The sequence below is a fragment of the Amborella trichopoda genome, chromosome 11, assembly GCF_054954075.1.
Source record: "Amborella trichopoda isolate Santa Cruz 75 chromosome 11, AtrichopodaSantaCruz75HAP2 v2.0, whole genome shotgun sequence".
In the NCBI taxonomy this organism is placed as follows: Eukaryota; Viridiplantae; Streptophyta; class Magnoliopsida; order Amborellales; family Amborellaceae; genus Amborella; species Amborella trichopoda.
The window spans coordinates 40,552,971-40,565,574 of NC_142346.1; the positions used below are offsets into that span (position 1 = coordinate 40,552,971).

At 36.6% G+C, this 12,604-nt stretch overlaps 1 protein-coding gene across 2 annotated transcripts in view; it reads right to left on the reverse strand.

Annotated features, from left to right (window-relative positions):
• The window catches only part of LOC18436944 (putative DEAD-box ATP-dependent RNA helicase 29), a 32,081-nt gene that overhangs the window by 1,383 nt on the left and 18,094 nt on the right, over positions 1-12,604 (reverse strand). For both annotated transcript variants that reach the window (XM_006847164.4, XM_088850763.1), the window contains 5 exons: positions 6,636-6,709; positions 5,749-5,801; positions 4,948-5,029; positions 4,798-4,854; positions 2,600-2,735 (listed from right to left, as the gene is read on the reverse strand). In XM_006847164.4, the coding sequence (XP_006847227.2) occupies positions 2,600-2,735; positions 4,798-4,854; positions 4,948-5,029; positions 5,749-5,801; positions 6,636-6,709 (402 nt within the window). The remainder of the gene's footprint in view (positions 1-2,599; positions 2,736-4,797; positions 4,855-4,947; positions 5,030-5,748; positions 5,802-6,635; positions 6,710-12,604) is intronic.

The window sequence follows — 12,604 nt, forward strand, 5'->3', positions numbered from 1 at the left end:
ATCTACAAAATTTTCCCAAAAAGGCGAACTGAATATGAACTTTTTGGATTTAATATTTGTGAAATAGAGAAGATAGAAGAGGGGCGTTTGGGCATACTAGACTCCAATAGATGTTGGGCACAAAAGGTTTACTTTCTTGTTGAAATCTCATTGTATTTTGATTCCTCAAAATGTCGTCTTCTGGATCTAGTAATGATCATGCAGAACGGGATAAAAGTTGGACAAGGTGATCTAGCACGGTGTATATAATTTTAAAAATTTCTTTTTCTCACCAACTAGAACAGTTATAAAGGACCAAATACAATAAAACTCACTTGAAATAAATAAAGAAATAAATACAAATGGTTCTCACTTGCTGGCACTAATGACAATCTCTTTATTTAATGAACAAAAGTAACACAGTGCTTATAGGAACAAAAAAGGCACCTGTATTACAAAGCACAAGGTATACAAAGCACAAGGTAAAGATGCCGAAACATTACTTCAACTGGGCTAAGTACACCCTACACTGGGTCTCCTCCTCCAACAGTGCACGGGATCAATGGTCTATCTCGAATCTACCAACTATGGGAAAGCTTAAGGCTACAACCCTTAATAATATGAGAGCATGGAACAAAATAGATTAAGGCATCAATGCCTTAGAATATTTGAGTGGGGCGTGTCCCCCTTCTTGATAACCTAGTAGGGCGTGCCCCCTTTCTCTTACTATCTAGCTAAGAAAGATAAGAGAGAAGATCTCAAGATGGGAGAGAGAAGAAACCCTAGGGTGGCGTGCCACCCCTTATAAAGAGAGAGAGTAGAGAGAGAAGAGAGAAGTGTAGAGATTTGAGCAAGAGGGGACCCCTATTTATAGACTTTCAAGGGGTTTAGGTTTCCTTAGGATTGTCATCCTTATGCATATTGAATCTAGACAATTGATCATAAGAGACCTATAGGTGAGAGATCCGAACTATCCAATTCTTAGATCAGCCATCATGATACAAAGGAAGATGCTAGAACCTTATCCTTCAGCTTCCTAAACCTAATCCCATCAAATATTGAAATATAGAAAATAATGTCATACTTTCTTATCTTGTGAATAATATCTGTTATCCATACCATCTTTGAATAGTCAAAGTACTTAAATCACAAAACTTTCTATATCATATCAACTTGATTTATAACCCTTGGTGGCTTGGCCAATATTTAATAACCAAAGGTTTCCTTTCAGTGGGCTGTGCCACCTTAGGTGGCCCCATGTGGGCCCCACTCAATTCTCCCATGTAGCTATTTATGGTGGGCCCATAGCCCATAGTGGGCCCCCATATGTTAATTGATTTATAAAATTATAAATCAATAAATTGATTTTTTGTTAATTGAAAATAAACTTTATTTTTCTTTGAATATTAAAATTGAATCTCTTATATTTATAAATTCATTTTGTAAAAATAAATTATCCAGAAACAAAGAAAAATTCAAATAATCAATCTAAAAATCATTTAACATCAAAATAATTAAAACTAAATAATTTTGATGGGAATCAGATCCAACAAGGTCCAAGAATTATAATATCGATGAAGCACTCCAACTTCTACTGTGGACTATAATCTACATTTGCTTTCTCAAAATGTCCCAGCAGTTCCCATGACCTGCAGACCATTGCAGGCGTTCATGATTAGGCTACCAAAGTCAACCAATAAGCAACAGGAAACAATCCCAGTTTATAAACTACAAGTTCTCACCTAGAGACGAGTCCACGGTCACATAAACCTAATGCAACCACAACTCTATGGTGCAGAGGGGTAGTCTCTCGCACATGTATACACTTCACCCTCAATGGTGGTTCGCTTTCTCGATACGGCTACCATTCATACATGTCGTGTGATGGTTCAGTGATGAGGCTTTGGCCATCGTCTCTAGAGGCCAACCATTACACACAAGGGTCACACAATCCATCGGCTCACATACTTGGGCAACTCTGACCTCATCAAGTGATGACCTATAAAACCCTCATTGGTTTTGTTCCATGCCCAGGTAACGGGGAGTTTTCCAACTCAAATGGCCTAGCACGTCAAGCCAAGCAACTCAATTGGCCTAACACATCACGCCAAGTTTGAGTATCAGCAAATAGCATTTGCCAATCATGGTCCACAAAGGACCACCCTCCCACTGAGTTTATATTCTATTATATTAAATATTTGAATACAAGCTCTGATGAGGCCCTTTAATGGCCACAGAAATCCAACAAGGGAATCTATATATCTGCAATTTACTTTTATTCTGTTTAAACAATAGGAGTAAATCAAAATAATTTCAATATCTATGTTTTCTGATGCTGAACTGATTAGAATTAGAGGAAGCTTCCTAGGCATCCCACCAGGACGCAGGCGCCGCCTCGAGCTTTCCATAAATTTCATCCAACAGAACCATTTCTAGAATACTATCAGAAGTACCACATCATAAAGTAGAGAAAACATGAAAACAAAAAAAAACAGATGAAAATCTCATAGTTTACAACTTGGAGGGAAGAAGACAATGAAATAACATCCTGTAAAACAGCCCATAATAGAAATGAGCAGATATGAAACAAGAAAGAAAAGCTCCTAGCATCAAAGTATACCTTTATCAGAAACGCCATTTTGGGCATCAGTTTCAGATGATCCATGAGCAGAGATCTTTATGTGCGAGCGTTCCTTCCACTTTTTGTATATTCCTGTCTTAGTACCCTTTACTTTTGCACCTCCCTCTGTTTTGATCTACATTTCATTTGAAAATAAATAATGTGCCAATCAGAGCAAAATGACAAAACTCATGTGCAACACAAGCAAGTCACAAGTCCATGATTAGCGTTGAGAACGTTTTCACATACTCAAGATACCTCAAGCACAAATAATTCTTATAAATATGGAACAAAGGGACTTATGGACTGATTGAGAGTATGACCCTTGACATAGCAAAATAGCGGAATATGATTCATGTAGCCGACCCCAAATAGTTGGGATATGGCTCAGAGGATGATGATACGTAATATGGAACAAAGAGGATAGCATGTGGCAAACGATAAATAAATTTTGTGCCACACAAAGACGATGAAATGTTTCATCATGAGTGATGCACTACCAAGGGGAAAAACACAAGTATACATTTACAAAAAAGAGAAAACAGTGGTACATCAACATGGATAACATGAGAGAGAGCACAAGGATAACAGCATTCAAAAACATCCTTTCTACACAATACTAGCTTAGGCTGCGGTTGTCAATGATATTATTTTCCGCTCTTACACCATTCCCATAATGCTCTATTGCAAAAAGTACAATAAGAAAGACAAGAGCTCATGAACTCTTTTCTTCTATTCTAAAACATCTGCGAAAAGTGGTGTTCCCAATTGAATTGCAAAAGAGACTAGCAAACTGTGATCCTTTACCACCATAGCATCCATAAGTGAATCCTTATCGCAAAAACCTATTTTCTAACACAACTTTAATGTTTAATAGGTGCCAGAATGGAAAGATCCATTCTTTTGAATTGGGCAATTTTTTTTTCAAGTCTTGTGCTTCCTAGCAAGCTAAGTCCAATGCAAATCACATCCATGGAAGGCTATCTCAGGGGCTCATATGCTAGCAAATTCGGGTGTATAAGGAAGGAACATGGATATGGGAACTTTAGCTACATTATGAGTTAGTGCCAGTCCATTTGGTATTATTTCTTCCATCACTTAATGTGTTATTAATCATTAAAATCTAATATATCAGTAAATAAGAATGATGATAAAAAAAAGATCACAACAATAAAAGAAATCTGGGTGTACCAAGGGAAGGACATGGTTATTGGGAACTTTTGCTATGTTACAAGTTCGTGCCAGTTTATTTTGTATAATTAATGATTGATCAATATATAAGAAGGGACACAATATCAGAAAAAGGAAAGGAAAGGAAACAAAATACCAAAAAAGCTTGCATGTACACAAATAAGGGAAGACAACTAAATGGAAATGCTTCTGAAAAAATTTTCTCAGGCAACTATACTTGCATACTCAACAAATAAATAAATGTTCTCAACCAGGAAGAGCAATTTATATATCAACCTGCAGGACAAATGAGGCTACGTGTATCAATGCAATGATATAGAGATTCATCATGTGATAGAGCCTTTTCACATTTCCCATATAGTTTGTCTATTCTACTGAGTAGAATGTCACAAATCTTTTTTCATGCCTCTAATAAAATTTAAAAATAAGAGAGCTTCATATGCACTCAAGGCTGATACCAATGACTCGATTAGGAAACTTATACAGGAAGAGAGCTGGCGAGACAATTGCCCCACAGGGAGGATCCATTTGCCAAGATGATATCCTACCTAATAACAAGACTTCGGCAACTAAGAACTCTGCATCCTCGACTCCTGAATTGACTCTTATTTTAGCATTCTGATGATGAGTACATGAGATGATAATAAGTTAAAGCATCAAAATATTAGGTTAGCTCAAGGGTTCTACATGTTTCCAGATATAGGGTGTGTTCATAATTGCAGGTATATCATCTGAGATATCCAATGCATGATTGGAAATAACTGTACAACAAGACTAGCATAGTGTCCTTTTTATAGTAAAAGAGCCAGGAACCAGTGGTGTAGTTTCCTCCCAAAAAATGACACTACAATGTGATACCTAGGCAGTTTCTAATGAAATGCCTGTTTACTGCAACAGATATCAATCACATTGGTGTTTTTCACAGTTATTCTCCATCTGAAATCAAAAAGATAAATAAATAAAATGAATCCAGATACTCAGTGGTGATGTAATTCTCAAAATGGTACCTTTCCAGAAGCTGTGACATGCTCACCATTGTTTAACTTGATATACTTCTTACTCCTCTGCCAAGAAAGGATCACAGTTTAAAATAATCGGTTTTAAGTTTGCATGAGGAAGAAATCCTACATAGGGAATGAAAGATGATTGGCAATTACTTTATCCCAATGAAACACAGCCTTTTGCTTCTGCAAACCAGTACTATCGTCCGCAACAAGATCAAGAACTGCAGCATCCAATCTAGTAAACAAGCAGAGTCCATGTATCACCAATTAGTAAGTAAGCATCCTTGAATCCTATACACATTGCATCAGTCAATATGAAGTAATCTTATTTAACCATCCAACCAATTCAAAAAGGATAAACACGAAGAAATACCTGTTTCTTCTGTTGTTCCAATTTAACAATCAAGTGCCTTAAAAGAAATTTATTCAAGTGCTAAGAATTTGAAAGAACTAGGAAGAAATAAAATGATGTTGTATTATAATAGGCACTCCATAACACACACTATTAGATGAGAATGCAAAGCCGTGATCTTGGGAGAGGTTTATAAGTACAGCACAAAGAATTGACTTCAAGAATTGAAGAGGCTCATAAACGAAGCACAGGACATTAACTTAAAGAAATATTGTTCATGGAAGAATATAGCATTTGAATTTCTTTTTCCTTTGATAATTGAATAACATCTGAATTCATAATGCCTCGATCTACAAGGACAGAAAACAATACCAATTAAAAGTAGAACCGTCTCAGTGAATGGCTAGAAATGTAAAGCCACAAGAAAATGGCACGACTTGGAAATTGTAGGTAATAATACTTTGGAATACTGTGGAGTAGTACCAATGAATCAACTCAAAACAGTGTAAAGGTAGTCAGAATTGACTTGATTTACTAATGATCGAGTAATACAGAATAACAGTCATCCAACTATCAAGCAGGGGAATTGACATATTATTCACCTGTTTGCAGCAAATCCCTCATTCCCCTTTACTGACAATCCTCCCTCTAAATGCTGGAAAAGTATAATACGCGTATGTCAGGGCAAATGAGTCAAGACAATGTAAAATAAATTCTGATAAACTTAACAAGAGTAAATTGCCCTTATATACATGAAGTGCTCAAATGGCCATAAAGCCCTTGAAAGTAAATTACAATATAAAATAACAAAGAAACACAAGAATGCCATTCATATGTAGCAAGAAACATAGACTAAACAGATCATTACACCATGGCAACCAACAAATACAAACCCAACCCCCCCCCGGCTGGGCGGGAGGAGCTCAACCTAGGGAATAAAGTGTGCAAGGGAATTTCTCATCAAATTGGGTCACAGAAAATCAAATGGCAGCTCTACAGTGGATATATGAGATAATAAGAAAATAAAAGAGTAATACTTTGGACAAAATGACAATCAATCTCAGATGTCTAAATGTAGTTAAGAAATATAGGATTCATTAACTATCGGAATAGCATCACATAGTCAAAATGTCTGCATGTAAGCATGCAAAGACAAAAAGTGAAATCAGGACAGGCATCTTAGCAGAAGGCCAAGCCCTGAGGTTGAGGACATTATGCCAAAGAAGAACTCACGAAAAACCACATCCTCCACAATGGAAGGGGAAAATGTGTCGCAGATCATACTGAAACTTTTCTTCGATGTCCAAGGTATAGATAACCAAAATAGAACAAACCAGCATGAATAATCCCAAGTTGATTGATGTTCAATTATTTCCGGAAGCTATAAAGACATAATCGCTTCCAAAAAATAAGCATATTACTGATTTATCACTAAGTAATTCTTCACATATCTTGCGTCAACATGAAAAATCATAAAGGACAGGCCTACTTGATTTGTTGGCACGGAACTTATGTAGTACTCCTCATCCTTGAAGCTCTTCATATGCATTTTAGGACCATCACCTTGAGAGCAAAAGAATGAAATTATTAAACCTCTATAACCTGCACTTCTACAGGCAACAAATTTGTATAATTGAACCAAATCACTTCTCCATCTAGAGTAAGCAGATATACCAAAACAGAACAAATTCTCCATGACACACCAACTATGCAGCGGCGAATGTGCTAAATAGTTTTTTTTTTGAGAAAGTTAACCTTAATGCATTACATAGTATATCATCAATGCAGACATTATCCATAAAACAGTGATGCAAGTAAACATAGTGGACTGCACCTTTAATTGCAGAGAAAACTTAGTGTTAAAAGGATGAATGTATAGTGGAACCATGTTCTAAGAGTCGAATTGGGGGCCAATAATAAGTGGCAAGCACAGTTAAGATACATGGCACACAACCATGAGATTAGATGACGAAGGCTGTATAATAAGTCGCTTGAGGAATGAACTCCTTTGACTAACTTTGTTACTGTAGTACAAACAACCCTATTTCTCTCCTTTCCAAGAGAAAATGAAGAGCAGTAACCTATGAAAATTGAATCCCACTAGGATGTCCACTTATGTACGTCACAGATTCACACAGATTGGATATAAGAGGGAACATCCCAAACAAAAAGTGTGCCCCAAGTGATTAATTGGAAAATCAATTGTGATGCCAAAATCTCTTGCACCTTCCACCACTTGTATTTCATGCCTCTCAATCAACTCAACTTCCGAAGCAAGCTGTAATGTGTGCTCCATGCTTAAATTGGTGGTTGATTCTTGATCTTCTACTTCTTTATATTCTCGTTCCTCCTGCTGCAATCTACTATATAGATTTTGTTGTAGACTCTTTTGTATTACTTTTCCAATGTGTTTTATCAGATCTTCTTTGAGTCTCTCAAATGATCCAATCGCTCAAATATTTGATCTATATGATCCATAACTAGATCATCTATTGTTTGTATCAGAGCCTTGAGATTCAAGCTAATTAAATATTTGAGCAATTAAATCAAACATTTGATAGACTCAAAGAAGACCTAATAGAATGCATTGGTAAAGTAATACAACATAATCTACACTATCTATAGAGTAGATTGCAGCAGGAGGAACAAGAATATGAAGACGTAAGACGATCAAGAATCAACCACCAATTCAGGAATTAATCACACATTACAGCTTGTTTCCGAAGTTGAGTTGATTGAGAGGTATGAAATACAGGTCGTGGAAGGTGCGAGAGATTTTGGTATGACAATTGATTTTCTAAGCATATCACGACTTTGTACAATTAAGATCAATAATAAAAAATTCGATAAGAAAAGGATGAAAATTTCCAAATGGAACAAAGTGGAGAAGATATTGAAGGAAAAAAATTTAATTCCATAAGCTCGAGGTCGAGCTTCTCCCAACCTTGGGAGAATCATCATTAGCATTATAGCTTTTTCCCAATTAATTGAGGTCAGCTACATGATTCCTAGTCCGCCATTCTGCTTTAAGGTCATACCCTCAGTGAGGCCATAATACCCCATATATCTTGCCATTTTCAATCCTTCCACTTGAACTAACCCGCACCTCCTAACAGGTGTTGTACTGGGTCGATGCCACACATGGCTAGCCCACCTAAGTCTACTCTATTTCATCTTATCGCCTATTGGTGTCACACCTAAACTTTCCGGAATTGATTCATTTTGGATTCTATCCCTTCTTGTCTTGCCACTAATCCACTTAATATACTCATCTCCGCTATACTCATTTTATAGCTATATTACTTTTTGTCCATCCAGCATTCCGCCTCATAAAGCAAAACTTGTCTCATAGTTGTCCTATAGAACTAACCATTCAACTTCATTGGTACGCGGCGATCACATAAAACTCCAGTTGCACATCTCCACTTCGCCCACCCAGCTCTAATTCTATGTGCGACATCTTCCTCAATCTCTCCATTTTCCTGGATTATTGACCCACCATATCAAAAGAGCGGTCTTTTTTGTACTTCCTGGCCGTCAATCTTAACTACTTCCTCGTCTCTACTCCTATTATTACTAAACTTGCATTCCATATACTTTGTCTTAGTCTGGCTAATTTTAAAACCTTTTGGATTCTAGAGCATCCCTCCAAAGTTCTAACTTTGTGTTGATGTCGTTTCAGGTCTAATTGACTAAAACTATGTCATCTGTGAACAACATGCACGGTACCTCATCTTGAGGAAGTCTAGTTAAGTCGTCCATAACTAAGACAAAGAGGTACGGGCTCAATGCTAACCCTTGATGTAGACCTATTGTAACTGAAAGCTCACTCGTCTCTCCACTAATTGTTTGCACACTAGTTAGCACTCCATTGTAGATTTCTCTCACCAAGTCGATGTAGTGTCTGGAGACTCCTTTCTTTTCCAACACCCCCAAATCAAATCTCCAAGTACTCTGTCAAAAGCTTTCTTTAGATAAACACCAAGTGGAGTTCTCTTCCCTTCACCCTAAACTTCTCAACCAGTTGCCTAAGTAAGAAAATAGCCTCAGTTGTTGACCTTCCTGGTATATAATCAAATTGGTTTTTAGATACACACGTTTTATGCCTTAATCGTTGCTCAATCACTCTCACAGAGCTTCATAGTATGGCTCATAAGCTTGATCCCTCGATAGTGTGCACAATTCTGTATGTCTCCTTTGTTCTTGTAAATAGGTACCACAATACTTTTCCTCCATTCATCTGGTATTTTCTTTGTTCTCAGCACCTTGTTGAACAACTTTGTCAACCAGTCAATACCAATCTCTCCCATGCACTTCCAAACCTCTATCAGGATACCATCTGGCCTTAAAGCCTTTCCTATCTTCATCCTTTCCAAAGCTTCTTTCACTTCTGACATCCCAATATTATGAATGTATCTATGACCTCCGCCCTCATTTATACCAACAGTTCCTTCTAGCGCTATTCTCCCATCCTCGAGAGAATGATGCAATTAATTTTTTTGTTATTCTTATTTTATTATTTTTTAGGAGATTAAAATTTTGATTTGGGGTTATATTTGGGTTTTTAATTTTCTTTAGGGTTATTCTTGTGTTTTTTTTTGTTATAGAGATTATTTAAGGGGTAGAAGTGGAAGTTTATTTCTTTATTTAAGATGAAGTGTGAAGATTTCATTAGGGTTTCTTAGGGAATAAGTAAGGTTTTAGGTTTATTTCTCCTATAAGTATATTACTATTGATTCAGAAAAGAGAGTGATTGGAGAGTAAAGAAAGAGCTTGATCTGGTGAAAAGATCTTGAGATGGACTCCTTTGCAGACTTAGAGAGAGGGTATAATCTCTCAAACCTTTATTTTCATTTTTATTTTTCTAGTTTATTACTTTCCCTGCATCATTTACACGATTACGAGACTCTTTGGTGAATTTACACCAATTACAAGACTTTGGTGAATCGACCTCTCATTTTGTCAATGCTCCGGTGGATATGAAAACAACCTTAGACATACATTATCTATCCTCAAAGATTATTATTGATAAAATACCCCTGGATCGTTACCCACACCTTCTAAAATCTAGAGGTTCAAAGATTTGTGAAGACATTCCGAAAGATTACACACTCTAAACTTGTGAAGAGGATAAAACCTTTCATCCAAGTCACTCCTGACGGCAGACACTACAATCTTCTAGAATGACGTACCGAGATAAAGACGACACAATACACATTCAAAAAGTGAAGAAGACTCAAGAATCCACAAACAATCGTGCAGAACCACATGTCATCATCAAAATAAGACACGAGAACCACTACACGCACTACATCGCAACTGTCGGGCACAATCGAGCGCCACTAATTGAAGTGTTCGACGATTATAAATAGCTCAAGAAAAAACCAAAAAAAATAACAAAGATAGCAGGCGTCCAAACATTCATGAGTGTTTGGTGAACAAGTTCATGCAAGCAGCTGCTACAGCAAGACTCACTTGCTAACTCTTCTACATTTATCGATGAATTCGTATGTGATTAATTAAACAAAGGCTTTTTACATCTCCATTGTATGAGACAGTGAATGTAATTAACAAGGGATCCACATATACTACTTTGAAACTGTACAATCCCCAGAAATGAAATAAAGCTTTGTTAACAGATATACCCTGGCAGAGTGGTTCTTGAAATACTTTTGAGTTTGTCTTGTGCTTTTCACACATTTCAGCTTAAAATCACCCCAAACACTTTATATGTGCAAAGCACTAGTACAGGGGAGGTTGTTGCTTATAGAAGGGTTTGACAAGAACAAACCAAACAAACAGCATAGTGAGCATCTACAATCTAGTTCTCAGTTCTCACGAAAATAAGCTTTTATTTGTCGATCATCGCCAGAAGACTGTGTTCTGTGTTTTGATCTCAGATGGTGTGAGATTCTGTAGGTTTGTTAGATCTATACCAACTAATTCACTCTAGATAAGAATGTTCTTGTATTCTGGAAAGATAACAGCATATTTCTAGTATTCTCTGAGAGTGAGGCACTCATGTAATTTGGCCCTACATGTGTAGCTACAAGGTATGTGCGCCATGTCCATCGCGATATAACCCATGTTTCATGATAGAGAAAAACACAGAGGTCTGACATTGTATTCATCACCATTTCACAGCTTGTAAAATCTCAATCCCACATATGAAAACATAAGGCATGACTACAACTCAGTATAAGTTCTTAGCAGACAGATTGTCACGGGTCTATTTTGGATGATTACTTAGTGTTAGTTTGAGAAGAAGCATTGATGCGTTTAATCATTATTTTCATATTCCTGTAAATAAATACTTACATATCCAAAGAACAGCGCACCTCTATTGTTTCATGACAGAGGGCATTTAAGTCATTTGACCTTCCATATAATTTTTTCTCTCCTTGGGTGCGGTGCAGATGGGGTTTATCCATCATATATCTTAAATAAAAATATTCTTAAATTATTCCAGTAATTTTCAAAAGCCACTTCAATTTTGATTTGTAAGTTTATTGGACAGTCTTGAGAACCTTGAATCAATGAAAAAGAACCATAAAGCTTTTCTTGATATCCACTGGCTCTCCATCTCCGTACAGTGGGATTTGCTGAAATATCTCACATTCTGGATTCTAAACAATCAGTATTGTGTAAGAAGTCATCCATTCCAGTAACTTGAAGTCCTAAAATCCAACCAGTTTTCTGAAGTTGTGCACTCTGATGTTGAAGGTCAAGCACTATTATATGTTCATCGTGGAAAAAATTTCAAGAAACGCATGGATATACATTATAAAATAAAACCTTCAGTCTTTGGATAAAATTCCTTCTTTGTATATGTTTGATATACAATTTAAGTTTACATCTCTTCATTCATATTCTGGAGAAGAATACATGTCAAGTGGTTCTCGAAAGTATTGTTTTCAGAAAAAATAAAAGTCTGTGGCCAAATATTTCCAGCAAAATATTTCCAGCAAAATGGAGCCGCACAAATAGTACCTAGACGTAATCTGGACACAACTAGATATCATACAGTATCAGGTTACAAAAGCCAAGAGCCCTCAAACAAAGATTTGCATGGGTCAACGACACTCATGGTAGAGACTAGAGACTAAGAGTGAAGCAGATGTACAAGCAAACTTGGTGTTCTCGGCCTGAGTCTATATTTATAGACTCAATTGCTACAGATGGAACCATCACAGAACTTATTCAAGAGTCATAGGGTTTCTTCTAGTCATAAGAGTTGCATCAAATTTCTCTAAGCGTAGACTATATTAATGTGATATAAATACCAATAGGCCTTGCTCAACGTGCCTGATTTAACAAAAATAGCTCAAAACAAAAAAAGAAGGGAACATATAATATACAAACTGTAATGCATAGAAATTAATCATGCTCCCTGTCCATGGTTATCATGGGGCAGGCAAAGAAGTTGAACCATTCCTCCACGCAGTCTGACATTCTTCA